Source organism: Monodelphis domestica, chromosome 1 (assembly GCF_027887165.1).
Source record: "Monodelphis domestica isolate mMonDom1 chromosome 1, mMonDom1.pri, whole genome shotgun sequence".
NCBI classification, from domain to species: Eukaryota; Metazoa; Chordata; class Mammalia; order Didelphimorphia; family Didelphidae; genus Monodelphis; species Monodelphis domestica.
In genome coordinates this window covers 739,399,817-739,427,298 of record NC_077227.1, presented here as the reverse complement: position 1 = coordinate 739,427,298, position 27,482 = coordinate 739,399,817, and the positions used below count along the sequence as shown (strand labels likewise).

At 49.9% G+C, this 27,482-nt stretch overlaps 1 protein-coding gene across 1 annotated transcript in view; it reads left to right on the top strand.

The window, feature by feature from the left end:
• Window positions 1-1,641: 1,641 nt before the first annotated feature.
• Window positions 1,642-27,482, top strand: part of LOC130456847 (lysyl oxidase homolog 2) — a 130,424-nt gene continuing 104,583 nt past the window's right edge. Inside the window, exons 1-3 of the mRNA XM_056814312.1 lie at window positions 1,642-1,686; window positions 20,987-21,431; window positions 26,625-26,800. Coding sequence (XP_056670290.1) covers window positions 21,077-21,431; window positions 26,625-26,800 — 531 coding nt within the window. The 5' untranslated portion in view covers window positions 1,642-1,686; window positions 20,987-21,076. The remainder of the gene's footprint in view (window positions 1,687-20,986; window positions 21,432-26,624; window positions 26,801-27,482) is intronic.

Below are 27,482 nucleotides of genomic sequence, written 5' to 3'. Positions count from 1 at the left end.
AGACACAATTGAACGATATATGCCAAGCACTGTGCTAAGCTCTGATGATCCAAAGAAAGGCAAAAGACAGTTCTTGCCCTCAAGAAGCTCCCATTCTACTAGGGGGAGACAACACTAAAGGAAAGTCCAAAGGGGAGGGGAAAGGAAAATGATCAGGTGCAGGGTATGATGGAAATATCTTGAGGAGCACAGCCTGGTGGGAAATGAAGAGATGGCTGGCCTGGCTGCTCTCCTTAAATGGCTACTCTGAGGGGAGCTTGCCCAGCTCTAATCAGAGGGAAGGGCCCCAAGGGAAGATGATGGTGACTGAGGTGTGATTTCCAGGGCTGAAGGGATCTTCCAGGTTGAAGATTCCTGGTGAATGATGGGAAATTTTAGAGGAATGCAGACAAGTGGAAGTGAAGCAAAAAGAGCTTAACACATGATAAGGGCTGTGCAGAGGGCTGGGGAACCACATAGAAAAACAAGGTGGATCTTGCCTTCTAATGGAAGAGAAACAAAGCTGCAGGACAGATGGAAAAGCTGTCAGTTCTTAGGCTGGGGGAGCAGTGGAGAGGGTCATCCATGTTCTTTCCCATCAGTTCCATTGATCAACCCCATCCTTCCAACATTATTGACTAAAGTCACAGATGGGGACCTAGAGAGGGCCACAGAAGTCCTCCAGTCTACTCCCTCCATTTGCAGATGAGGAAATGCATGTTACGGGACGGTCCCGGAGTTCTGGCCACACAACCAGAGCGGAGACCAGCTCTCAGTGGGTGGGTTCCGCCAGCATTTTGAAGGATTCTTCACCCTGGGCTTCCTTAAAATTGCCTGGTCTAGGGAAGTAATGCAGCGCCCTTTTCTCCTCATTCTGCAGAGAATCAGAGACATGGAGCACTTTGCCAACAGTTGCACAGCTGGAAAGTAAGTGTAAAAGGCAGGTGTGCTGGCTCCAAACTCAGTGCTCCGCGTCAGACAGGGAAGTGGAAAGAGCCATAGACCTCAGGTCAGGCCGTCCAGGATTCCTCTCGGACTTGCTGTGTGCCCGTGGGGTGCCCCAGTAACTTCCCTGCCCGGAGCTCCAGTTTGCCTGTCTGTAAAATGGGGATAATCAGCCAAGGAACAAACATCTATTCATCTCTTCCTCGGCGTCAAGCCCTGCGCCAAAGCCAGGACTTGAGTGAAGGTGCAGAGCTGTGGACCGAGTGCCTTCCAAGTAGTGATGCTGTCGCGGTCCGGGGGGCGAAGGAGCTGGAAGGGGAAGGCGAAGGGGGGCCTCAGTCCCTCCCTCCCTCTCTTCCCTCCCCTGCACTGGGAGGGGCAGCCCAGCAGCGAGTTAGAACAAAAGGGGGCCGGGACTGGGCAGCCAGGCGGCGGGCCTGGGCTGGGAAGGGGGTGGCTCCGGGGAGGGGTTTTCTGGGCGGCGCCAGTGAAAAGGAAGGGCGCGGGCTCTGGGGCAGCCAGGACATCAGCAGAAGCGGCGGCGGCGGCGGCGGTGGCGGCGGCAGCGGCGGCAGCTTCCCGGCCCGCTAGGGGCTTCCAGAGCTATCGCGCAGGCACTGCTGCTACTGCCCCAGCAGCCCCCGCAGCCCCCGCAGCCACCACCCTGGGCTCTTCGGGAACGGGGAGAGTGGGAGTCCCCTAGCCGTCAGGAAGGAGGGGCAGCAGACTCGTGGGGGCGCCCCGGAAGCCTCAGCACCTTGGGTGAGTGTCTCTTCCCCGACCCCACAGCCTACCCCAGGGGGAGCGGGAGAAGGGGCATTTAGTATTGCTAGAGGCACGGAATACCATGGCTGGGAGCGACGGTTTGTGCCGACGCGCTCCTTTTACAGATTGGGGAAACTGAGGCTCCAAGAGGCGGCTTAGGCTAAAGATTTAGAGCTGGAAGGGATGTCCGATGGCATGGGTCCAATTCCCTCATTTTACAAATGATGAAACTGAGACCCAGAGAAGGAAGGCGACTTGGCCAAGGTCAACAACCAGTAGTAGTCTTCTCCTGGGCTGTCCCTGTTCGTGAATTCCCTCCTTATCTGCGCCACTTGGTCACTTGGTCCCTTCAAGACTCAGCTCAAGTGCCAGCCTCTCCAGGAAGGCTTCCCCTGATGCCCCCAGCCGCGCTCCCCATTTATCTCTATTGACTGTCTGTGTATTTATTTGTCCCCTTGTATGTGAAGATGTTTTGGCTTGGTGTCTCCAGCAGTCTGGCCCGAAATAGGAGTTAAATACTTGCTGGTTGGGAGCTCCATCCCCGCGGGTGTGTGGCAGCACTCCTAGGGGGCTAGGGCTGGCACTGACTCCAGGCAGGGTCCACGTGCCCACAGATGCACACATCCTAGATTTCTGGTACGCTCGTGCACGCACGCACGCACGAACACACACACACACACACACACACACACACACACACACACACACACACACACACACACACACACCCCGCTCTCTGACTAGCTGCTCCCTCCCCTCGACCCAGCCCAGAATCCAGGGAAGGGAAAGGAAGGGAAACAGAGGCTAGGACCTTGGGGAGTGGCTGGGAAGGGAGCCGAAGAGCCAGGTGAGTGCAGTTAGATCCCTCATCCCTAAAGACGGGCAGTTGGGTGCTCTCTAAGTTTCCTTAAGGGGGACACCAGCCCCCGCTGCCTCTTCTCCCTAAGTCTACACAGTCTCATTCCGCTACGCTTTCAGCCAGCCCTGTGTCAGTTTGCTGGTTTGCCGCTGCCCCCACCCCACCCCCATACCCCGTAGAACATGAAGAGCCCTGGGGCTCCCCTCTGTGTCTCCTATGACTCAGTACGGCTAGGCTCCGAGCTGACACTCGGGACAGACAGTGATGAGGCTCTGCGGCCCCTCCTGGAAAGTGTGGGGTGGGGGCATTTCTCAAGAATGGCCTTGGAACCCCCCTTCCTCCTCAGGGGTTCTGGGATTGCTCCACTGACACCCCTGTTTTGTGTTGGGGAAGAAGGCTGGTGGGTTCCCCAGAGTCTCTGCAGCTAGACTGGAGGATGCCTGAATTCCAGGTATCCAGCAGATGGTCCAAGGGAGCTTATTGTCTGGTGAGTTATGGCACTGAAGTCAAAGTCAGGAAGATCTGAGTTCAAATCCCACTTGAGATACCATTTACATTTTGTCTCTCCCCCAGCTCTCATCCTAGGGCTCTGCCTCAACACAGGAGGTGCTTAATCAAAGTTTCCTGAACAAATGAATGAACTGTACCAAAAGACTCTGCTATTTACCATCTTGGTGGCCTGGGGCAGGTCTCACGTGGCTCTGGGCTGCAATCTTGGCTGTGAAATGAAGGGATTGGATTGGGAGTTCTCAGAAATGCCCTTCGTCCCCAAATCTGGGGTCTAGAGATTCTTAGGGCTCCACAAGGGGCAGTAGGAGCTGGAGGGCTCAGTAAGGCCATGAAGGTGGGGCCTTTGGCCCAGCTGAAGTGCCTCATTAACAGAAGATTGGGGGGGGGGTGAGATGACAAAATGGCACCCATTGTCCCCCTCAACCTATGGGAACAAAGAGGCACAACTTCTCCTCTAATAATGGTATGTTATAGGCTAAAGAGACAGTGGGGGGGGGCTTGGAGAGCATCCAATTCAACTCCCTCATTTTACAGATGAGGAAACTGAGGCCCAGATGGCTTAAGTGACTTATCCATAGAGCTCTGTTCAGCTCACTCATTTCTTTGGTAAACCTTTATTAAGTACCTACTGTATGGAGGCAGAGCCCTTTGCAAAGTTTAAATAAAAGCCTTTCCTTACCTGAAGACTTGCAATGAATTTTCCCCGCAAATATCATCCCCATTTCACAGGCCAGGAAGCTGAGGTCCAAGGAGGCAGTGACTTGCTCACAGTCACAAGTCTAGGTCCCCCACCCCCACCCAAACTCAGTGCTCAGTCTCCTAAGCAAGTGGGGCATTCTTTTCCCTTGGCTGAGGGTGACTCTCATGGTGGACCACCCTTCCCGCCTGCCATCAGTCTCTCTGGCAGCTGGGCTCCTGACCTGGATTGCCAGCCCTTGTTCTCTCTGGCCAGAAGGGCAGGGCAGAGGGAAATCTGCAAAGGAAATGAGCTTCCAGAGGTCTGGAGAGGAGGTGGCAGTGGCTGAATATGCCCTAGGGGAACGCGATGGAGCAGGAGACTAAAAATCCCTTGAGGGAGCAGAGGATCCAGACTTGGGATGATCCTATTTTAGACTGTCACAGATTAGTGGAGCTGCCAAGCCAGGTATGGGGAAACTAAGACCACAGTGCCTCGCCCAATTGGAAATTTGGTCTAGATCTGCCTTAGAGGGTGATCTGAAAGAGTAAATGACTTGTCCAGGGTCACACAGGAGGACTTGAACCCACGTCTCCTCGTCTCCAAAGCTAACCTTCCTCACACTATCTTTCAGGAAGATAGGCACTAAGAACAGAATGTTTGCTTTTTGCCTTTGTTTCCCCAGCACCTGACCTAACACCTGGTATACAGTTGGCACTTAATAAACACTTTTAGACTGATTGATTTTTATCTTTATATCTCCAGCACCCAGCAGAGCCTGGCATAGGGTTTAATCAATGCTGATAGATGGATAGATTACAGATATTCTTAGCCCCATTTTACAAATGAGAAAATGGAGACTTGGAGTTTGAATGAGTTGCTCAAAATCATAAAACTGGACTGTATGCAGAGGCAGGACTTGAATGCAGGTCTTCCTGGCCCCTTAAGCCAGCCCTCTCCTGTGCCACACTGCCTCTCATCTTGCATGTGAGAGGAGATTAATCAATGTCAAAATTGTTGTTTCATTTTAGTCCTGTCTGACTCTTTGTGACCCAAGTTTTCTTCGGGGTTTTCTTGGCAAATATACTGGAGTGGTTTGCCATTCTCTTCTCCAGCTCATTTTACAGATGAGGAAACTGAGGCAAAGTCACACAGCTAGGAAGTGTCCAAGTCAGATCAGAACTCATAAAGGTGAGTCTTCCTGACTGTAGCCCCAACACTCTAACCAGCGTGCCACTGAGTGGCCCCTCAGAATCTGTAGCCAGCCTTGAGCAGAGGTCCCCTGACTCCCACCCAGCCACAGGCTCCTTGTTACCCCTGTTAAAACCCCAATCATCTTGCGGTAGAAGAGCTGGCTGAGCTCACTCTGGCTCTCACTTCATCCAGCTGTCAGCCTTGTCTCTGGCCAAGGGAAGAACCCAGCACTGGAGCCAGAAGTCCCAGTTCTGAGCTTGAGTTGGCTTCACTGCAGAACTGGCCAGGAGCCGGGGAGTCAAGAGGCCTGGGTTCCACTCCTGCCCACATGACGGGGAGCACGGTCGAGTTCATGGAGCTGGCCCTCTGCGGTTCCAGAACGGGCGTGTTCTCAGCCACTGTGTCGTTGGGCCCCCCAGATGGCCTGGTGACAGAGGCTGGCGGAGTGCCGTTATCCTCACTGATTATGGTTGTCATTATCATGTGGCAGAGGCCTGGTCTTGGAGTCCTGAGCTTAGATCCAACCTCGAACCCAGACTGTCAACATGATGACCTTAGACAAGTCATTTATCCTGTCTGCCCCATTAGTAGCCTCCCCTCTTCCTGGCCCAAATCTGTCGGTCCTGAAGCTTGGTGCCTCAGCCCTCGGACTCTCAGCCTGGGACAGAGATTTGCTCAGGACCAGTGGAGAGTGGAGAGTTACACTAATGGAGTCATAAGCAAGAACAGCGTTCATGTGGTGCTTTGGGCTTGGTAAAACCCTTCATTTGGGTTATCAGCCTGATTTGATAACCTGCCCTCAGACTCCTGCTAGCTGTGTGACCCTGGGCCAATCACCTACACAACCTCTGTCTCTGTCTCGATGGATGGGAAAACTGGGGAAAATAATGGCAGCTACCTCTCAGAATTGTCCTCCCTCCCTTCCTCCCTCCCTCCTTCCCTCCCTCCCTCCTTCCCTCCCTTCCTCCCTCCCTCCCTCCTTCCCTTCCTTCCTTCCTTCCTTCCTTCCTTCCTTCCTTCCTTCCTTCCTTCCTTCCTTCCTTCCTCCCTCCCTTCCTTCCTTCCTCCCTCCCTTCCTTCCTTCCTTCCTTCCTTCCTTCCTTCCTTCCTTCCTTCCTTCCTTCCTTCCTTCCTTCCTTCCTTCCTTCCTTCCTTCCTTCCTTCCTTCCTTCCTTCCTCCCTTCCTCCCTCCCTCCCTCCTTTCCTCCCTTCCTCCCTCCCTCCCTCCTTTCCTCCCTTCCTCCCTCCCTTCCTCCCTTCCTTCCTTCCTTCCCTCCCTCCCTCCCTCCCTCCATTCCCTCCCTCCCTCCCTCTCTCCCTCCCTCCCTCCCTCCCTTCCTTTCTTCCTTCCTTCCTTCCTTCCTTCCTTCCTTCCTTCCTCCCTTCCTCCCTCCCTTCCTCCCTCCCTCCCTCCCTTCCTTCCTTCCTTCCTTTCTTTCCTTTCCTCCTTCCCTCCTTCCTTTCCTTTTCTCCTTCCCTCCTTCCTTTCCTTTCCTCCTTCCCTTCTTCCTTTCCTTCCCTCCCTTCCTTCCTTCCTCATAAAAACTCTATAATGTAAGTATTATTATCCCCATTTTACAGGTGAAGAATCTGAGGCACAGAGGGGTTGAACAATGTCCTAAGATCATACAATTAGTAAGTGTCTGAAGCAGGATTTGAACTTGGGTCTGCCTGGTCCAGCACTTTGTTGGTAGACTTTGCCACCTAATTGCTAGCATTTATAGTGCTTAAAGGTTTGCAAGATACTTTACAATGATTTCATTTGATCCTTACAACAACCCTGCGAGGTAATTACCATTATTATCCTCATTTTATAGTTAAGGAAACGGAGGCATACTGGTTAAGTGACTTACCCAATATCACACAGCTAAGGACAGGACAGAAGATAGGATTACTATGCCCAGTTCTCAGTCTCTTTCCAATCTACCAACATTTGGAGATTGAGACTCAGTTTTCATCTCTGGGAAATGGGGAACTATAATCTCAACCCAATTTCTTGGCTTCCAGGTCTTGTGTGCAATAAGCACTTAGTAAATGTTTGGTGAATCGAATAGCACTTGGGATCCTTGTAGGAGAGGGGAGGAGCCTGCATTCTGGGTGGCTGGATTTCCCTTTGCTCTGCAACAGTGAAGGGTAGCTGGGGCCAGACTGACTGGCCAGATTCCACCATCAGTGAGGGAGAGGCAGAGCCCAGAGCCTCTGAAGGAAGGACAACTCTTTGGGCTATCAAAATGGCGGCCGAGTAGCCCTTACCCTTGGAGTTTTAGAGGCTAGTTTTAGTTTTCCAGGCAGCTCAGAACATCATGGGATAGCCTTTGGGCTGGGTGTCCCCACACCGAAGAGCTAGGAGATCCTTAGGCAGGCACTCAGTTTTGTCACCTTTATTTTCCTGTTTTAAGGTCCCCCCTGGCTCTACAGTCCTCATATCCAATGTTCTAACCTCTTCTCCTCCAGTTCTGACATTCTCTTTTCTATGGTTCCCTTAATCATATTCCATGTTCTAGGTACCCTCTCAGCAATCACAGTCCATGTTCTAGATGCCCTCCCCACTCTCATAGTCCATGTTCTATGTACCCTCCCAGCCCTCACAGTCCATGGTCTAGGTACCACCTCATCCTTCACATTTCATGTTCCAGGTACCACCTCATCCTTCACATTTCATGTTCCAGGTACCCTCTCAGCTTTCACATTTCATGTTCTAGGTACCCTCTCAGCTCTCATATTTCATGTTCTAGGTACCATCTCAGATTTTCTAGGTGCTCTCTCAGCTCTCATATTTCATGTTCTAGGTGCCCTCTCAGCTTTCACATTTCACGTTCTAGGTGCCCTCTCAGCTCTCGTGTGTCATGTTCTAGGTAGCACCCCAGCTTTCACATTTCATGTTCTAGGTGCCCTCTCAGCTCTCATAGTTCATGTTCTAAGTACCCTCCCAGCCATCACATTCCATGTTCTAGGTACCCTCGTAGCTCTCGTGTTATACAATCTAAGGATGGTTGGGACTCGAATTACCTGTTGTGTTTTTGTTACTTGTCCCCTGTAAAGCATCTACAGATGTTAAAATAAACCATCTCCTGGCCTCAGCCTTGGATTTCTGGCTCCTTCCCATCCTCTGAAGAGAAGCCGAGACCTTTGTCTGTCCTCCTCCTGGCTTCTTCAGGGCAGCCTGCCACACCTAGTGCTGACCTGGAAGGGGCCAGTGGATTTCAGTTCCGTCCAGCCCACTGCTGGATGCCTTTGCCCTGCTTACCAGAGAGAGGAGTCCAAGGGGAAGCTCAGCTCTTTCCAGGCTGCCTTCTTCCAGCCTTTGTTTTTCAGATCTTCTGGCCTAGCTTCAGGGTCACTGATACCAGCAAGAATGTGGCTCTCTAATTCTTTAAGGCTCCTTCCGACCTCCACCTCATGAGTCATGAGCAATGCAAGGAATTGTTCTGCCCATTTTCCAGAAGAGAAAACGAAGCATGTTTTCTAGAGGCTTCAAAAAGTGAAGTGACTGCCTAGGTCAGAGCTAAGGACCGGCAGGGTCCTGGCTCAACTCTAAATCTCTTTCTAGTCTACAGCCCTTTGGGTCTCTGGGATTCCGTTTTCACCTTAGTGAAATGGGAATTAGAATCTTTCCTCAGTTCCTTCAGTCTCAAGTCATACACAGTAAGGATTATGAGCATGACCGAGGAGAACATGGGGTTTGGAGTCAGAGGACCTGGGTTCAAAACCAGCCTTTCTTCCTTACTCCCCATGGGACCTTGAATTAGTGACTTCTCTCTGTGCCTCAGTTTCCTTATCTGTAAATTGAAGAGGCTCTCTAACTATTGATGATCATTCGACCTCTCCATAGTCATACAAATAGTGACAGTCAGAGCAAAGGCCAGTGCCCAGCCTTGAACTCAAGCCCTCAAGTTCAAGTTAAGCATTCTTTCCATTAGAGAGAGCACTTAACACAGTGCCTGGCACGAGTGCTAAGTATTTGTTGATTGATTGTTGATTGTTGATTATTAATAATAAAATAATAGTAGCTAGCCTTTAAGGCGTGTCTTAAGGTTTGCAAAGGGCTTTATAAATATTACCTCATTTAACCCTATTGCTATTCTGTTTTACAGATGAGGAAACTGAGGCAAACAAGTTAAGTGACTTGCCCAGGGTCATACAGCTAATAAGTGTCTGAGACAGAATTTAAACTCAACTCTTTCCTGACAGCAATCTCAGCACTCTGTCCACAGTATCTCTTAGTTGCTTATAGACACACGGTAGTATAGTGGATCCAGAATAGACTTTGGAGTCAGGAAGACCTGAGTTCAAATTCTACCTTGGAAACTTACTTGCTGTAAGTGTGGCCCAGGAAAAACCACTTAAGTTCTCTGATCCCCCGTTACTTCACTAATCACACAGGAAATTGGAGCTGAGGGCTCTGACCTTTCCCTCCTGGTGTCTTCTTATCTCTGAGTTCGAAAGAGTTATTTCAGTCTTGTTAGTTATTTTTAAATAAGTGGATCTGGGGTCCTGGACAGCCAAGGGGTTGAAGGCACAAGCCCAGGACAGCCCACGGGCCCCGCCAGGAAGTGGTTCTACCAAAGTGAAATTCCAGCAGGAGCTTCAGGCCGCCACCTCTGCTGCCGAGAGAGAACCCCAATCGGTCACGGCCGATTAAAGCTGACAAAGGCCTCATTTTGGAGGTGCCCTGGAAGCTCCCTCCTCCCGGGAGGAATCGCTTGGGGTCAGTCCCAAATGGACCAGCCCTTGGAACGTTGAAGCGCCCATTTGTGCTGCTCTGGAGGCTCCTCCTGAGCCCTGATGCCCCCCACCCGAGGAATGCCACCTCCATGAGCCCTCAGACCACAGCCTGGGAAAAGTGAGCAGAGTCCGTGCCGCGGCTGCTCAATGAACCATTCATTCACCACCCTTTGCTCTGGGGAGGCAGCTTAGCCTGCTTTGGGGTCATTATCATTGTTAGGAAGTTTCTCCGGATATCTATGGCTTTTCTGAAGGGTCTTGGTTTGACCCTTTGGGCCAAGTTCACAGGGGAGAGGTTGCTGGGCTTGGAGTCAAGAAAATTCATCCTCCCGAGTTCAAATCTGGTCTTCAACTCTTCCTAGCAGTGTGACCCTGGGCAAGTCACTTCCTCTGCTTTGCCTCAGTTTCCTCCACAGTAACATGGACTAGAAAACCACTCCCAGTATCTCTGCCAAGAAAACCCCAAAAGGGGTCATAGAGAGTCAGGCAGACTGAAAAGGACTCCACAATAACAACAAAGAAAAAGTCGCATCGCCCCTTGACCCAACAGCCCTTTGCACACCTTGTAAGCCTCTACGTTCTGTATCAGGATTGATGACTTCCATTTGATTAATTCATATAATTGCTAGCGAGTCTTTCTTGTCCTTGAACTTAAATTTGCTTCCCAATTCTGCCCTCTGGGGCCACCCAGAGCCAGGCTGATCCTTTCTCCAGCCCTTCAGGTACTTCAGAGAATCTCTTATGGCCCCTAAACTCTTCATTGTCCAGTTAAACATGCCCAGTTCTTGCAGCGTATCTTGATATAGTGCCCACTTTGAAGCTGCTCCCACTCATACTGTCAGGCTGGATCTTCACTGGGCTCCTGCTGTGCCCTCTCAAGGCTCTAGGGATAGCTCTGTGACGTGGGTGTCAGTCATTTCTCATGCTCTAGTGCTTGAGCCCCCACCAGTAGTCTTTCCGTAGGACTATCAGTTGATATCAGTTCGTCAGCCAGACTTTTAGAAAAGGCCTTCTTGCAATGTGTCAATATCCTTTCTAAAGAGAGTCAGTCAAAGATGAGCTATCGATAGTCTGACGAGGACACTCTAGAGGCCTCTCCACTCAGCTTAAAATGGCATCAACTCCTTTTCTTGCCTCTCTTCCAAAGCTAGTGCTGCCTTCCCCTCAGAACCCCCAGCGATACCAAAGTCCCTTAAGGACATTCAAGGCTCAAGAGCTTGAGAAGCCATCATGTAAATTAAGGCAGTCTTGCAGAGAGCTAACAACTAAAAGGATCAGAAAAGGCTTCATCTAGGAGGCAGAGAGTGAGGAAAGGCTTGGCATACAGGGCATTCTGGACATGGGGCACAGCCTTTACAGAGACATAGAGGCAGGAGATTTATTGCTAATAGGCCAACAGCAAGTACGTCACTCTGGTTAGAATATAGAGTTTGGGAAGGAGAATTAAATGAAATAAACCTAGCCAGGTAACCTGGAGCTAGCCTTGGAAGCAGCTCCCCCTTAAGCTTCGGCCCCACCCTCCAGAGGACTAGTTTTCTTGCTTTGAGGTCTGCCCTCTACTCCAAGGAAGATCACCCAGTTAGGAATATCAGTCATGAAGAAGGCAATTCTTCGCCTTTAGGAACGAGGCCCTCATGGTAGAATTCCAGGCATTGCCAGGGAAGAGATTGGGTAAACACATGGTATACACATGGACTGTAGCCCCTTTTGTAGCCAGAACAACTCTTCCCTTCTAAGGAGTACTCAGGGATGCTCTTTCAAGACTCTGCATGGCCAGGAGAGAAGCCACTGGAAATTGATGGAGGACCTTGATCCCATGGCCCTGAACTTCAGAATGTGCCATCTGTGCCAGCTGGGTTTGGTGGTTCTCTTGCTGTGCCTTGGGCGAGTCTGGTCCCCCATCCTCTGGCCCCCAGCAGAGTGTGGGTCCCCCCTCAAGAACTTGGAGGCAAATTACATTTTGTGTCTCCCATGATTCCTTGCAAGGCTGGACTCAGGGTAGGCACTCTGGAAAGACAGTGAAAAGCTGGCATGCCCACTTGTTGGGGTGCCATAGAAGGGATTGTCTGTCAGGTAGAGACCAGATTAGATGGCTCCTGTGGTCTCTTAGAGCTTGGAATTCTGTGAATTGCCTGAATTGAATTCAGAGAAGTGGAGAGGTGGGGTGCCAATATTAAGAAGTCCTGTGTGGAGGTACTTAGGACATACATGAAAAGAGGGGGAACCTTTGTTCAGCCCCCTCCCCTAATCCCACACTGGCTCTAGCCTTCTTTTTTCAGGCTCATTACACATCACGGCCCCTCACCCATTCCTGCCCCACTGGCTTCCTTCTTGTTCTCCATACAAGGTACTCCATCCCCACCTCTGCCTTTGCTGTCCCCCACATCCAGGATGCACTCTGTCTTCCCCTCTGCTTTTTAGAATCCCCAGTGCCATTTAAAGCAGCTCCTCTTCCAGGAAGTCTTTGCTGATTGCCCTAAGCAAGGAGACCTTAACCTTCCTGTATGTGTAACAGACTCCTTAGTCAGTTTGGGAAAGCCTATGAACCCTTTCCCAGAATAACAATTTCAGATGCACAAAATAAAACACAGAGGATGACAAAGGAAGCCAACAATGGCAATATTGAAGCATCCAAATAGCTATTTTCAGAGTTCCTGGACCCCAGGTGGAGACTCACTTGCCTCCTCAGTGTTCCCTGCCCTTCTCCTCCATTGCTTTATCTGTACTCAGGGAGCATTTCCTGTTGGCTTCTCAATGGACAGGTAGTATGGAGCCCGTGAGAATGGAAGCCACTTGAAAGCAGAGATTGTTTCCCCGTCTTTCTTGGTGTTCTCAGAATCTAGCACATAACTTGGCACACAACAAGTCCTTCATTTTTGGTACTTTGAATGGAAAGGAAATGAAGGTAGCTAATAGCCTTGGGACCCAGGGGGGCTGATAGCCTTGGGATCCTGGGAAGCCAATAGCCATGGGACCCTGGGGGGCTAATAGCCTTGGGATCCTAGGAAGCCAATAGCCATGGGACCCTGGGGGGCTAATAGCCTTGGGATCCTGGGGGGCTAATAGCCTTGGGATCCTGGGAAGCCAATAGCCATGGGACCCTGGAGGGCTAATAGCCTTGGGATCCTGGGGGGCTAATAGCCTTGGGACCCTGGGGAGCCAATAGCCATGTGACCCTGGGGGACTAATAGCCTTGGGACCCTGGGAAGCCAATTGCCTTGGTAATCTAGGGGACTAATAACCTTGGGACCCTGGGAGGGGGGGCTAATAACCTTGGGATCCTGGGGGGCTAATAGCCTTGGGACCCTGGGGAGCCAATAGCCATGGGACCCTGGGAGGGGGGCTAATAGCTTTGGAACCCTGGGAAGTCCATAGCCTTGGGACCCTGGAAAGCCAATTGCCTTGGGACCCTAGGGGACTAATAGCCTTGGGACCCTGGGAAGCCAATTGCCTTGGTAATCTAGGGGACTAATAGCCTTGGGACCCTGGGGGGGACTAATAGCCTTGGGATCCTGGGGGGCTAATAGCCTTGGGACCCTGGGGAGCCAATAGCCATGGGACCCTGGGAGGGGGGCTAATAGCTTTGGGACCCTGGGAAGTCCATAGCCTTGGGACCCTAGGGGACTAATAGCCTTGGGACCCTGGGAAGCCAATTGCCTTGGGAATCTAGGGGACTAATAACCTTGGGATCCTGGGGGGCTAATAGCCTTGGGACCCTGGGGAGCCAATAGCCATGGGACCCTGGGAGGGGGGCTAATAGCTTTGAAACCCTGGGAAGTCCATAGCCTTGGGACCCTGGAAAACCAATAGTCTTGGGACCCTAGGGGACTAATAGCCTTGGGACCCTGGGAAGCCAATTGCCTTGGGAATCTAGGGGACTAATAACCTTGGGATCCTGGGGGGCTAATAGCCTTGGGATCCTGGGGGGGCTAATAGCCTTGGGATCCTGGGGGACTAATAGCCTTGGGATCCTGGGGGACTAATAGCCTTGGGATCCTGGGGGACTAATAGCTTTGGGACCCTGGGGGGATAATAGCCTTGGGATCCTGGGGGACTAATAGCTTTGGGACCCTGGGGGGATAATAGCTTTGGGGGGCTAATAGCCATGGGATTTGGAGATGCCAGTAGCTACGGGACTCTGGGGAGTTAATAGCTTGGGACCCTGGGGTGTGAATGTTTTCCTACCCAGGTTTGTGTTTCGCTGATCTTGCCCCCTCTATAGATAGGTAAACAGGGAGATGGATTGATGGATGGATGGATGGATGGATGCCAGATATGAGCTGGCACTGGCCAGGCTTGGATAGGAAAGGAAAGCCTCAGGTGCTCCCAAGCACGCAGGAAGCTGCAGGCTGCCCCAGAGCCTGGGTTCTGAGACCCCCTCACCCCATGAGTTCCAATAACCCAGGGAGAGTATGTCAGGGAGGGCAGAGTCCTGGGCTTTCCCACTGCTTCCTGGCATTGCATCATGTGGAAAGTATGCAGCCCTTTATCCCCCTCCTTCTCCCTTTATCCTCCCGTTCGGTCTGCTTTCCCCTCCTTCTCTTCTTCCTCCCCCTCCTTCTTCCCTCCTCCACGTGTGGGGATCCTAACCCATGTGTTCTCTGCTTGACCGACCCAGAGGAACACGGAGGGCTGTTGGGGGGGCTGAGGAAGGAGCCGCCCCTCAGCTCAGCCGCCCAGGCAGATCGGGTTTCTTTTGTTCACCCCAGAGAGGGCCTGTGTGGGTGTTGGGGGCCTCCTCTTCCCCTCAGCTGTCCTGGGAAGGAGGGAACTTGGGGGCTGGATTCCGATCACCCCCAGGGGAGGCAGAGGTCTTAGTCTTGGGTTTATTGGAGTGTGCCTCTGGGTTTTCCATTAAGGAGCTGCCCCTGGACAAGGGAAGCAGACAGGATTCATGTTCAGCCATCCGGGCCTGGAGACAACAGAGGAATCACCGAATTTAGATTTAAAAGCAGAAGAGAGGGAGCAGCTGGGTGGCTCAGTGTGTTGAGAGCCAGGCCTGGAGATGGGAGGTCCTGGGTTCAAATGTGGCCTCAGACACTTCTTAGCTGTGTGACCCTGGACAAGTCACTTAACCCCCATTGCCTAGCCCTTGCCGCTCTTCTGCTTTGGAACACAGTATTCACTCCAAGATGGAAGGTGAGGGTTTATATTTTTAAAAAAGACAAAATAAAATAAAAGCAGAAGAGACTTTAAGGGTTGTCTACTTTAACTCTCTCATTTTACAAATGAGGAAACTGAGGCCCAGGGAGATTAAGTGACTTGTCCTAGATTACACAGTTTGGAAGTGTCAAGTAGTCCTACAGGATCAGGGATGAAGGTCTGACTCATTCTATGGTCCTCATGTTTGACAGTTACCAAGTATAGGCACTCCGCAATATTATCTTCAATATTAATAATAGCATTTATAGAGTGGTGTTGGGTTGGAGAAGCACTTTAAAAACATCATCTCGTCCTTGCAACAACCCTGGGAATAGGTGCTATTTTTATCCCATTTTACAGATGAAGAAACTGAGGCAGACAGAGGTAGAGTGGTTTTTCCAGGGATCTCCAGAAGAATTCCAACTCATGTCTATCTAACTCCGGGTCCAGTGCTCTCTCCACCAGGCCACCTAGCTGCCTCTGAACATAGGGCAAAATCGGGCCAAGTAATATTACTGGAGCACTGAGGCACCATGGGCCATGTTATACACGAAGTCAGTCAACTGGCACGATGCTGGTGTTTCCAATAAGAACCCTGCTGTCAGAGTAACCCTGGAGAGAGGCTTAATGGGCAGAGGGGAGCAGCCTTGACTTCAGGAGGATTGGGTCCAAGTGTTGCCTCTGACAAATGTTGGCAGAGCCCCCAGAGAGCTCTCTAAGACTAAACGTTGGCAGTGTGCTTTGATGGAGGCAATTTCCCCACTGGGAGTCCCTCTACTCTTACCTGGATTGAATCTATTCATCTCTCCATCATCTAATCTATCGTTCTGTCTACTCATCTAACACCCATCCATCTATTTGTCATCTGCCGAATCTGTCATCCATCTGTCTAGCTATCATTTATGTATTCCTCCCACAAGCACTTATTGAGCACCTACTGTATGCCAGGTGCTGCTGCTGCTGAGATCAGAATGAAACAACCCTTTTTCTCAAAGAGCTTCCATGCAGCCCAGGGCTGCCCCCCTCCATCCACTAAGGCACACGGCCCTTCTCTGATGTTACTCTGATGGCATTGTGATGGATGAATAAGTGAATGCACGAGTCTTTCGGAGAGGCACTAGCAGTTCTGGGGGGAAGGAGGAGTTTCCTGCAGTTATAGGATGTAGCCTGTGTAAAGGCATGGAGATGGGGGTGGCGCTGGTGGAGAGTTGTGTAAAGAATGGCTGGGAGGCCCATTTGGCTGGAAGCTACTGGGTGTGAGGGGGGAATGTTGGGTAACCCGCCTGGAAAGTTAGAGGGGAGCCAGATTGAGGAGGGTTTGGAGTACTAGACTGAGCAGTTTGCATTTTATCCTTGAGGCAATTGGGAGTGGATGCATGGCTGAATGAAACATTTATCAAGCACTTCCTAAATGCCAAGCACGGGGGAGCTCACAGCCTCATGGGGGGGCAACCCACAGGGAAGGCTTGAGTTACAAATCTCATGGTCCTTGGAGCAGTGTCACGCCAAAGCACACGGTCCAGCTTCTTCTTCAGTGGCATTTCCACAGATAAAATCATGTCAGTTGCTGATGCCGAGCCCTTTGACAAGCCAGGGATTCTTTGCTGGGTCTTAGTGCCTGCGTCGCTATGGATGTCACCTTGCTGGGAGGACATTTAGGGGGCTGGGCTGGGAGCAGGGCTGTGTGTGGGTCTGGGGGTGCTGCCCATCCTGGGGCCTTGGGGCTGGCCTGCCCCTAGCATGGCAGTGGGCCAGCAGGGGTCCTTTCTGCAATGATTGATTCACTCCGTGATTTCTTCACTGCCTGTCTGAGGGGTAGCAGCAATCTCAAGGCTCTATGTTCGAGGTCCTGGACTCTCTCGTTCAGGATCTGAGGGGAAGTGCTGGTCCAGGTGGTGATTTAACTTCTCTGGCATATTCCACCTCTTGTCTCTCCCCGAGGGATCCTGCTGCTTGTGTTAAGGAATTTTGAGCAGGGGGTGATGACAAAATACAACAAAAGATATAACTTATGCAGGTACATCAATAGAACTTAATCCAATATACATTTATTAAGTACCTACTGGATGTAGAACATAGTGCTGCGTGGAAGGGAATCTGTAAATGTAGATAAGGCTGTCCTGACCCTCAAGGAACTTATAGTCTACGGGGAATTATGGTACAAAGGTAGGATTTAGAACTGGAAAGGACTTCAGAGGGCATCTAATGTAACCCCTTCATTTAATAAGCGGGAGACTGAAGCTTAGGGAAGAGAAACACTTAGCACAATACCTGGCACATAGTAGGTTCTCAACAAATGACTATTGGCTATTGAAAAAAAGGCATGTCCCATAAGCACTAAGTAGGAGAAGTAGCCAAATCAGGTTTTGAACTCAAGGCACCCTGATTCCTGCTACAGAACTCTTTCAACTGTCCTGATACACAGTCCTTTCTGGAAGAGGACTAATGACATTATGGGCTTATGTCTTAACTGAAGCAGTTGTCCAGAGTCATCAGTCTTTCCTCCATAGGTATCAAAGTCCAGGATCAATTTCTGTACACCTGGTGATGGCCCAGCATGCAGGGGGTCGCCTTGGCATCTTCAATATCTGACCAAGTTCCAAGCATTCTACAATGGCTGCCTCTGTCATGACCATGAGGACAAATGGTTCTCACCCACCCATTTTGCTGGGAACGTCTTCACACGCTCGGGGTAGACGTCCCCTCACTCACTGATGGGCTGGAGACCTGTTGGCTCCTCTCATCCTGGTGGAGCCCATCTGTAGATGGTTTAGCAGAATATGGCCTCCAGGTACGTTAGAGCTTCTTGGAGTCACAGGTGAGATCTGGGTAACAGTGGCCACCAAAGGTGGATGCAGCCCTAAAGGGGCTCAGCCTTCCCTGGACACCCCATGTGGCGCAGTACACACGGTATTATGGAAGTGAGAGGCCCACATTTAAAGTGAGAGAAACTGCATTTCAACCCCAATTCCTCAACTCAATGCCTCTGTGACCTTGGGCAAGTCATGTTCTTTCTCTGGGCCTCAGTTTCCCCACTTGTTAAATAAGAGCAGATAACCTCTAAGGTCTCTTCTAGCTCTAAAGAATCAGAACATTGTAAAACAAAGTGCTTTGGGGGTCCAAGTGACTGCCTCGAAGGACCAGAGAAGGGTTTCGGAGGAGGTGATATCTGGGGTGACTTTGGGGGGTGGTCAGAAAACAAATAGCCCATTTTGCCTGGAGCAGAGAAGGTCTACAGGCGAGTCATATGCCCATTTGGCCCCCTCCATTGCAGCTCCTTCGTGTGAAGGTTCGCCTTTGCAGCCGTGATGCACATCTTTGTCATCAATGTGATCTCGTTGGGGTTTGAGGGTGGAGGCAGACGGGGGTTTCCAAAGTGTTTCTGTTCAACATCTTTTCTAATAGATGAAGTTGTGCTGGTTGCTACCAACATTGCACCTCCCACAGCCGGAATCCCCTTCCCCACAGGCTACATGTGGTCTGCAGCAGGGGAGGATTGAAGAATTCTATTTTTAAAGGCATTCAGCATAACACTATGGTCAGTGCTGCAGATACAATGCAATGGAAGGCAGCCACTGCCCTCAGGAAGCTTATATTCTGGGGGCCACTGGGTGACTCAGTGGATAGAGAGCCAGGCTCAGAGACAGGAGGTCCCGGGTTCAAATCTGGCCTCAGATACTTCCCAGCTGTATGACCCTGGGCAAGTCACTTGACCCCCATTGCCTAGCCCTTACCACTCTTCTGCCTTGGAACCAATACACAGTATTGATTCTAAGACAGAAGGTAAGGGTTTTTTTTTTTAAGCTTATATTCTATTGGGACCTAGATCTGGGATCAGGAAGACCCGAGTTCAAATCTGGCCTCAGATACTTCCTAGCTGTGTGGAGGGTGAGAGCCAGCGAGGAGGTGGGGTGGGAAGATGGTGGAACCCCCAGCCCTAAGAAGGAAGTTAGGAAGAGGGGAGGCCTTAGCGGGGAGGACACTGAGTTCAGTTGGGGACTCGCTGAGTTTAAGGTGTCTCCAGGACGTCCAGCTTGATGTGTCTAAGAGGCAGCTGGAGGCAGGAGCCTCCAGATCGACAGCTCTGAGAATCCTCAGTCTCCTCTTCTGTGAAATGGGCTCCCCTATCGGTGGTGCCTTCATCACACGACTGATGTCATGATCTCTAATGAGACGATGGATAGCAAATAGGATTTGGGGTGAATGTGGCCTCGGGGGCCGTCGTGCCCCCACCTTTCACTGTACAGAGGGGGATCTTCTGGCCCAGCCCACTTTGCAGCTCGAACCCTCCGATGCAGACTTGGTTGGTTGGTCAGCTCCGTCCGCATGACTCTTTATGACCTCTTTGGGGGGGTTCTTCCGAAGATCCTGGAGTGGTTGGCTGTTTCCTTCTCCAGCTCATTTTACATCGGGGGAAACTGAGGGAAACAAGCTTCAATGACTCTCCCAGGGTGACACAGCTCGTCACTGTCTGAGGCCAGGTCTGAACTCATGGAGAGGGACCTTCCTGACTCTACGCCTGGCACTCCACCCTGGGCCAACGAGCTGCCCCTTATCTAGAGTTTTAAAGCTCCAAATCTCACACCCTCATCTTTTAATTCAGAAAGTGAAGCCCAAAGAGATCCTTTACTTACCCCAGGTCCCACGAGGCAGAGGCAGGATCTGAACCCAAGCCCCGCGACTCCAGAATGCACCTCTCCATTGTACTTTACTGCCTGCCTCATCTCCGTCTCCTCCGCTTCCAGGCATGGTCGTGGCGAGCACCTATAAATATGTGCTGCCTTGACTAACATTATGGGGGTGGCGGAGAAGTCGGGGCACCACCAGGCGGCTTTCAGAGGCAGGTTGCCGGCCTCGGGTGCTGGTCTTAGTGGGAAAGTCTGTGGACCAGACAGTGCAAAGGCCTCCCAGAGCGAGTGTCTCGGGAGCTGAGCGCAGGGCAGGGTCGGGGATGCCGGGGCCGAGGAGCAGACAGACACGTCCCGGGCAGCCCTGAGCCCTCCTGGGCTTCGGGTGGCTCTTTGGGGGGGCAGGTGGCCTCACTGATGCTGTGGCCACAGAGGCAGAGGCCGGTGCCTCCTCCCCTCTCCCTGCCCCTTCTCAGCTTCTGCCCAAGCCTTGCCTGGGGAATCAGGATGCCCGAGGCGGAACCCTCCTTGTTGACTGAGCAGACGGGGATGGGGGCGAGAGGCTGCCCTCAGAGGGTCTGCGTGCTCTGCCGGGAACCCCGAGATGTCATGGGAAATAAAGGGAATGCCACCCTCCCCCCAGCCCATTGGGCAGAGGCGGCCAGGGGCACCAGGGACAGAGCAGGGAGCCCAGAGTGCAAGTCTTACTAGTTGTGGGATCCTGGGAGAGTTACTCAGCCTCTCTGCCTCCGTTTCTTCATCTGAAATAGGGATCACAATAGCACCTACCTCACAAGGGCGATCAGGGGAGGCATTTGTAAAATACTTAGTACAGGGGCAACTCAGCGGACTTAGAGGAGCCTCGTGGGCTCCCCTCTTGCGAAGGCCTTGGCGAAGTTGGCCAGAGACCGGAAGAGGGTGACAAGAGCGATGGAGGCCTTCGAGGGCGTGCTGTGGGAGGACTAGTTGGAAGAAAGGGGCACATTTATCCGAGGACTTCGCTGCGGTCTTTAGGCTGTGGGATGGCCACCTAGAATTGGAAGGGAAGCTCGGAGCCCCCACCTTGCCTTACAGATGCGGAAGGGGCCAGGGCCAATGATCTGCCCAGGGTCACATCTGGGGAACGCAGCCATAGTGGCGCCACAGAGGCTCCCAGTGAGCAGGGCAGCCTTCAGTGGTTAAAGGGTGGGCATTTGGAGGCGCCACTGACTTGGCAGAACCAAGGACAGCACCTGGAGGATGGGGCTCCGGGCAAATCTGCCAACTGGGAAAGTTCTCCCAGAGGGATGGGCCGCTGGGAGAGGTGGGCGGGGTTCTAGTCCACTGGAAGGCCACAGGTTGGACATGTGGCAAAGAAGACCCTTTCCCAGGTTTGTGTGGGCTCCGAGGGCTCTGTTGGATCAGAAATGCAGTGCTTCTCCTCTTCCCCACCCGCCGTTCTCTTCTCGCCCCCCGACTCTGCCAGAAAAGCTCCTGATGAAAGCTGGTTAGGTCGGTGCCCCCGTTAAGCTCGTTAAGAGTCTCTTGCCCTGGGTCCTCATGCGTGTCCGTCTCCTCTTCTAGGAACCCTCTGCTGAAGTCTACGGGCACTAAACGCCCCCAGAAGCTGCTTGAGGAAGTCCTTCCAACAGAGTTCCCAGCTGCAGACCAAGGATGAAGAGGTCCCGAGGTTCTTGTGGTCACCCCTATCTGGCTGCGCTGCTCATCCTCCCTTCCCTGAGCCTGGCTCAGTATGAGAACTGGCCCTACTACCCCGAGTACTTTCAGCAGCCCCAGCCCGAGTACCAGCAGCCCGAGCGGCCGGCTGGCGTCCCCAAGATCCAGCTGCGTCTGGCGGGACAGAAGAGGAAGCACAACGAGGGCCGGGTGGAGCTCTACTACGAGGGGGTGTGGGGCACCGTGTGCGATGACGACTTCTCCCTCCACGCTGCCCATGTGGTCTGTCGGGAGCTGGGGTACGTGGAAGCCATCTCTTGGACAGCCAGCTCCTCCTACGGCAAGGGAGAAGGTAAGGTCCCGTGCCCTGGTGGCCTGCTTTGTTTGTGGGTGGGGAGCTGGGACCTGACTTGGGAATCTGGACGCTCTTCATCTTGGTAAAGTTTGTAGGACTGAGAACCCTTCGGCCATAAAATGAATTCCTAACCGCAGGATGGCTGATGAGGGAATGAGAAAGGGCATCCTGTGGAGAGTGGAGAAGTTGGGAGAGACCTTAGAACAAAGAATGTCAGAGCTGGGAGGGAACCTTAGAACCGAGAATGTTGGTCTTTCAGGGAAACCTTAGCATAGAAAATGCCACATTTGGAAGGAGGAGAACCTTAGAACAGAGAATGTCAGAGCTGGGAGGGAACCTTAGAACCGAGAATGTTGGTCTTTCAGGGAAACCTTAGCATAGAAAATGCCACATTTGGAAGGAGGAGAACCTTAGAACAGAGAATGTCAGAGCTTGGAAAGGGTCCTAGGATAGAGAATGTCAGTCCTGGAGGAGAACTTTAGAAAATGCCAGATTTGGATGGAGGGGAACCTTAGAACAAATAATGTTGGTCTTTCAGGGAAACCTTAGAATAGAAAATGTCACATTTGGAAGGAGGAGAACCTTAGAACAGAGAATGTCAGAGCTTGGAAAGGGTCCTAGGATAGAGAATGTCAGTCCTGGAGGAGAACTTTAGAAAAGAGAATGTTAGATTTGGTGGAGGGGAACCTTAGAACAAAGAATGCCAGATCTAGAAGAGGATCCTAGAATAGAGAATGTCAGTGCTGGAGGGGACCTTTAGAATATAAAATGCCAGATTTGGAAGGAAGGGAACCTTAGAACAGAAAATACCAGAGCTGGGAGTGGGAGGGAGCTTTAAAACAGAATATCAGGGCTGGAGGGACCTTAGAACAAGTAAGAAAAGACATTAAAACTCTATTATCAAATGCTAAAGCTAAGAAGGGACCTTAGAAACAAACTCATTCACCTCATTTTACAAATAAGGGAACTGACACCTGGAGAATAGACAGAACTTGCCCCAAGTCACAGGACTAGGATATGTCAAAAGCAGAAGCTGGAGTCTTCATGACCTTAATCTGGCCCTCTATTCATTGTACCACACTGCCTGTCCTTTGGAATCCTTAGTTTAGGACTATAACCAAGCAATATGCATATTATAAATTAAAAAGAACTTAATAAAAGTTTAGGGACAGATTCACTTGCTGCCTCTCAGAGAATGCCATGCTATGAGGAAAGAGACAAGGGACTTGAGTTCAAATCCCATTTCCTAGGTTTAGCTGTTGGATCTCGGCCAAATAATTTCCTCTTTCCAGGCTTCAATGTCTTCTTCTAGAACATCAAAAAGGTCGGCTTAGATGCCCTCTGAGGTCCCTTCGGGGTCTAAGTCGTTTCTGACTCGCTCTACCTCTTTGACCACTCAGGGTCCTAGATATGAGTTGGGTTGCTACGAAACAGCAGTTTGTTGTAGAAACAGCCAGGGATTAGAGGGCGGATTTCATGGGGGCTGACGCTTCCTGAACCCGACAGCACTGAGAAACCAGCTGGAAAACTTCAACTCCAGGTTTTCAAGAAGGTTTTTGTTTCCTGCATTTAAGGACCAACCCCTCCCCCTCCTTGTGTGGAGAACTGCCCCAGGCATCCATGGGGCAGAGATGCTTCAGCAGGACTCGGGATTGGACGGCTAATGGAATGGGGGCGGGGACAGAAGAATGGTCTTCCTCCAGCCAACCAATCAGCAGTTAGTAAGCCCCTACTTCCTGCTGGGCTGGATGCTGGAGGTATAAGAACAAAAAAATGAACTAGTTCTTGCCTTTGAAGAACTTACATTCTGTCGGTTCTACTCAGTTTACAACATCGTTTGTTTGCTTATCATCATTATTATTATTTATTTTTATTTTTTTACCCTGTGCTTTCCAAAACCTCTGAGGATGGCTCGAGAGCAATCCCACAAAGCCATTCATTCATACATTAGAAAGAGAAGCTCTGCAAGCCCATCGCCATCCTTCGGCAAGTGAGGAAACCGCGGGGGCCACAGCAGCTGGTCCAGAATGAATGCTGGCTAAAGCAAGGCGGCCAGTGGTGATCCCGCCCCTCCTGAAGACCTCCGCCAGGCCAACGCCCTCCCTCTCGAGTCAGCCTGCTCTCTTGCTGGACAGCTCTTCTACAGAGAAAGGGCTTCCGAATATTCAGCGCCAATCTGTCGGCCCATTTCTCTACCAGCCAGCTTTCTTCTCTTGGTGGTCCAGCAGAGCAGGGCTGAGCTCTCTTCCACTATTAGTCAGCCCTGTGAATGGCTGGAGGCAGCAGCTGCCCTGTGACCAGGAGGTCTTTTATTCCCAAACTCAAGCATCCCCATTTCCTTTCATGGCTTCTCATTTGATGGCATCTCCAGACGTTCTCCCATTTATCAACGTTCTTGCTAAAAAATAAATAAATGTGGTTCTCCAGAGCAGAATACACGGAGATTTCTGCTTCTCTCATCATCTCTTATCTTCCATCTTAGAATCAATGCTGTGTATTGGTTTCAAGGTGGAAGACTAGTAAGAGCTCAACAGCTGGAGTTAAGGGACTTGCCCAGGGGCACACAACTAGGAAGTATCTGAGGCTAGACTTGAACCTTGGACCGCCTGGCTCTCTATCTGCTGCACTATCTACCAGCTCCCTCCCTTGTTGTCTCTTGGAGTTAAAGAAAGGCATTAGAGGTGAACGTTTAAATTTTCAATTAGTAAAAGTTGGGGGGAAATGCCTTTCTACCAGTGGTCCCCAACTTTTTTCAAACATGAGGAACCCCTTTGAAATGTCTAAGAAAATTATAGACCCTTACCTAGCTACACATAGCTATAAAGTTAGAAGGAACCTTAGAGGCTATCTTAGCCTATCTCCTTATTGTATTGATAAGGAAACTATAGGAATGGAGTGATTTCAGAGGATCACAGTTCTTGAGCTGGAAAGGCTCTTAGAGGGTCTGTTCAACCCCCTCATTTTACAGATGAGGGAACTGAGGTCCAGAAAATTTAAACAACTTAGCCCAAAGTCATATAGATGGCAAGAAGCAATGTGAATTCAGATCCTTTCATTTCAAATCCAGATGATTGAGAAAAAACTCAAAAACAAAAATCAACCATGAATTCAATGGTCATTCAGTCATTCTAGTTGTGTCCAACTCTTCAAGACCTCATTTGAGGTTTTCTAGGCAGTGGTAACTGGGGTGCTTTGCCATTTCTTTTTCCAGCTCATTTTATAGATGAGGAAACTGAGGCAAACAGGGTTAAGTGACTTGTCCAGGGTCACCCTGTTAGAAAGTATCTGAGGTCAAAATTGAACTAAGGTCTCCCTGACTCCAGGCAGTGTTCTAACCACTGCACAACCTAGCTGGCCATATTTAATGATGCTTTAAATTTTTTTTTGTATTTTATTCTTCATACCACTTCTCCATCCATTTGAAGAATATAATACATAGCTGTATGTGACTCATTATTTATTTAGTCTCCAGAAGAGATGGTTTATTTTAGAGCTAGAAGGATTTCTAGCTCTAAGGATTACCACAGAGACTATCTGGTCCAAACTCCTCATTTTGTAGATAAGGAAACTGAGGCCCAGGGTGGGTTAAGTAACTTGTCCTGGATCATACATATAGTAATCTTGGGAGATGGTATTTGAATCCAGGGGTTTCAAACTCCAGCACCAGTGTTTTTTTCAGCCAGGAAATCTTCAGTTCAAATACAACCAAAGACACTTACTAGCTGTGTTATTATTTATATTATAATCATTAATATATTTCTGATAAATCATATTATAACGAATGCATTAATATTTATTAAATAACTACTATGTGTCAGGCACTGTGCTAAATCCTAGAGATACAAAAAGAAGCAAAAAAGAGTCCCTTTGCTCAAGAAACTTACAATCTAATGGTGAGGGTTGGGGGGATAACACACAAATAAATAGTTACAAAACAAGCTATATATAAATTGGAAGTGATGAACAGAAGGAAGACTTTAGAATTAAGAGGAGTTGGGAAGAAAGTCAGGGAGGTCCATAGGCAAGGCAGAGGAGGAGAATATCTGGATATGGAGAGCAGTCAGAAAATTCTGTGCATTGTGAACACATATTCAGGGAAATGGGAATCAAGGGAGGGAATCAAATTCTGGATATTTGTTTCTTCCTCAACATTTGTATAAGAAAGGAGTAGGGTTAAAAAAAATTTCAGCAATCTCTGAAAGGGAAGAGATGTCAGCACACTGTTAGTATCTCCCATCAAAGGCAGATGGGGAATGAATGTCTATAGAAACAGAAGTTTAGTAGCTCTAGAGGGCTAAGAGACAGCTGGAGATGAGTTCTGACTTGGAGTCCAACGATCTGGGTTTGAGCATCCACTTTGAGCTACCTTGGCTGCATTAATTTTGTTTGTGCAAAACCTTTTTAATTTAATGTAATCAAAATCATCTGTTTTACTTCTTGTGATACTGTCTCTTATTTAGTCGTTAATTCTTCCATTATTCATAAATATGACAGGTAAAATCTTCCCTGCTCCCTTAATTTGCTTATGATATCACCATCAATGTCGAGAGCATGTACCCATTTTGACCTTATCTTGGAAGATGGTATAATATGTTGGTCTAGACCTTGTTTCTGACAAACTCTTTTTAGGTTTCCCAGCAATTTTTGTCAAATACGTTTGACCTTAGGGTCTATCAAACACTAGGTGATTGTGGTCATTTACTATTGGGTATTGTGTCTATTCCACAGATCCACTACTCTGTGTCTTAGTCAGTACCATATTGCTTTCATGATTATTGCTCTGTAATATCATATGAAATCTTATATGACTAGGCTGCTTTCCTTCACATTTTTCATCAGTTCTCTGATAGTCTCGACTTTTTGTTCTTTCAGATATATTTTGTTATTATTTTATCTAGCTCTATAAAATCATTTTTGGTAGTTTGTTATGGCACATTTTACATTTCTTATGTATAGCATATATAGTACATACATACATATATATATGCATGTAAATGTGAACTTTTATGTGTATTTGTTGACTCTCCCCTCAATAGAACATAAGCTTGAGAGCAGCTAAAAAGTGTCCGAGGCAGGATTTAAACCTATGTCCACTATACCTCCCTATGTTTTTATTTACAGGTAAAGGAGTGACACTCCCAAGGCTCAAGCCTTCCTTGACATTATTCTTGGCTTTCTTCTTCCCTGCAGGCCCCATCTGGATGGACAATGTTCATTGTACCGGCAGAGAGGCTACCCTGGCGGCCTGCTCCTCCAATGGGTGGGGCGTCACCGACTGCAAACACACAGAAGATGTGGGAGTGGTGTGCAGTGATAAGAGGATCCCTGGGTTCAAGTTTGATAACTCACTCATCAACCAGATTGATGTAAGTAACATTCGTTTCTCATGCACAGTCTGCATCCCTGGTTGGATTCAGTTTGCACCAAGTTATATGATGATGATGGCAAAGATGAGGAGGAAGAGGAGGATGATGGTGTTAATGATGATTGTGATGGGGAGGATAGGGAAGACAGTGATGATGGTGGTGATGATAATGATGGTGAGGAGGAGAGGAGGATGATGATGATGGTGTTGATGATGGTAATGAGGAGGAGGGGAAGATAGTGATGGTGATGTTGGTGATGATAGTGACGATAATGAAGGGGGGATAGTGATGCTGATGGTGGTGATGAGGAGGAAGAAGAGGAGAGGAGGAGGAGGATGGTGTTGATGATGATGATGGTGATGAGGAGGAGGGGAAGGATAGTGATGTGGTGGTGGTGATGAAAATGATAGTGATGATAGTGATGATAATGAAGGGGGTAGTGATGATGGTGGTGAGGAGGAGGAGGAGGGAAGGAATAGTGATGGTAAGGAGGAGGAGGAGAGGGGGATGATGATGATAGTGTTAATGATGATGGTAATGAGGAGGAGGGGAAGCTAGTGATGATGATAGTGGTGATGATAATGATGGTGATGATAGTGATGATAATGAAGGGAGATAGTGATGATGATGGTGATGATGATGATGAGAGGGAGGAAGAGGAGGAGGAGGGGGATAGTGCTGC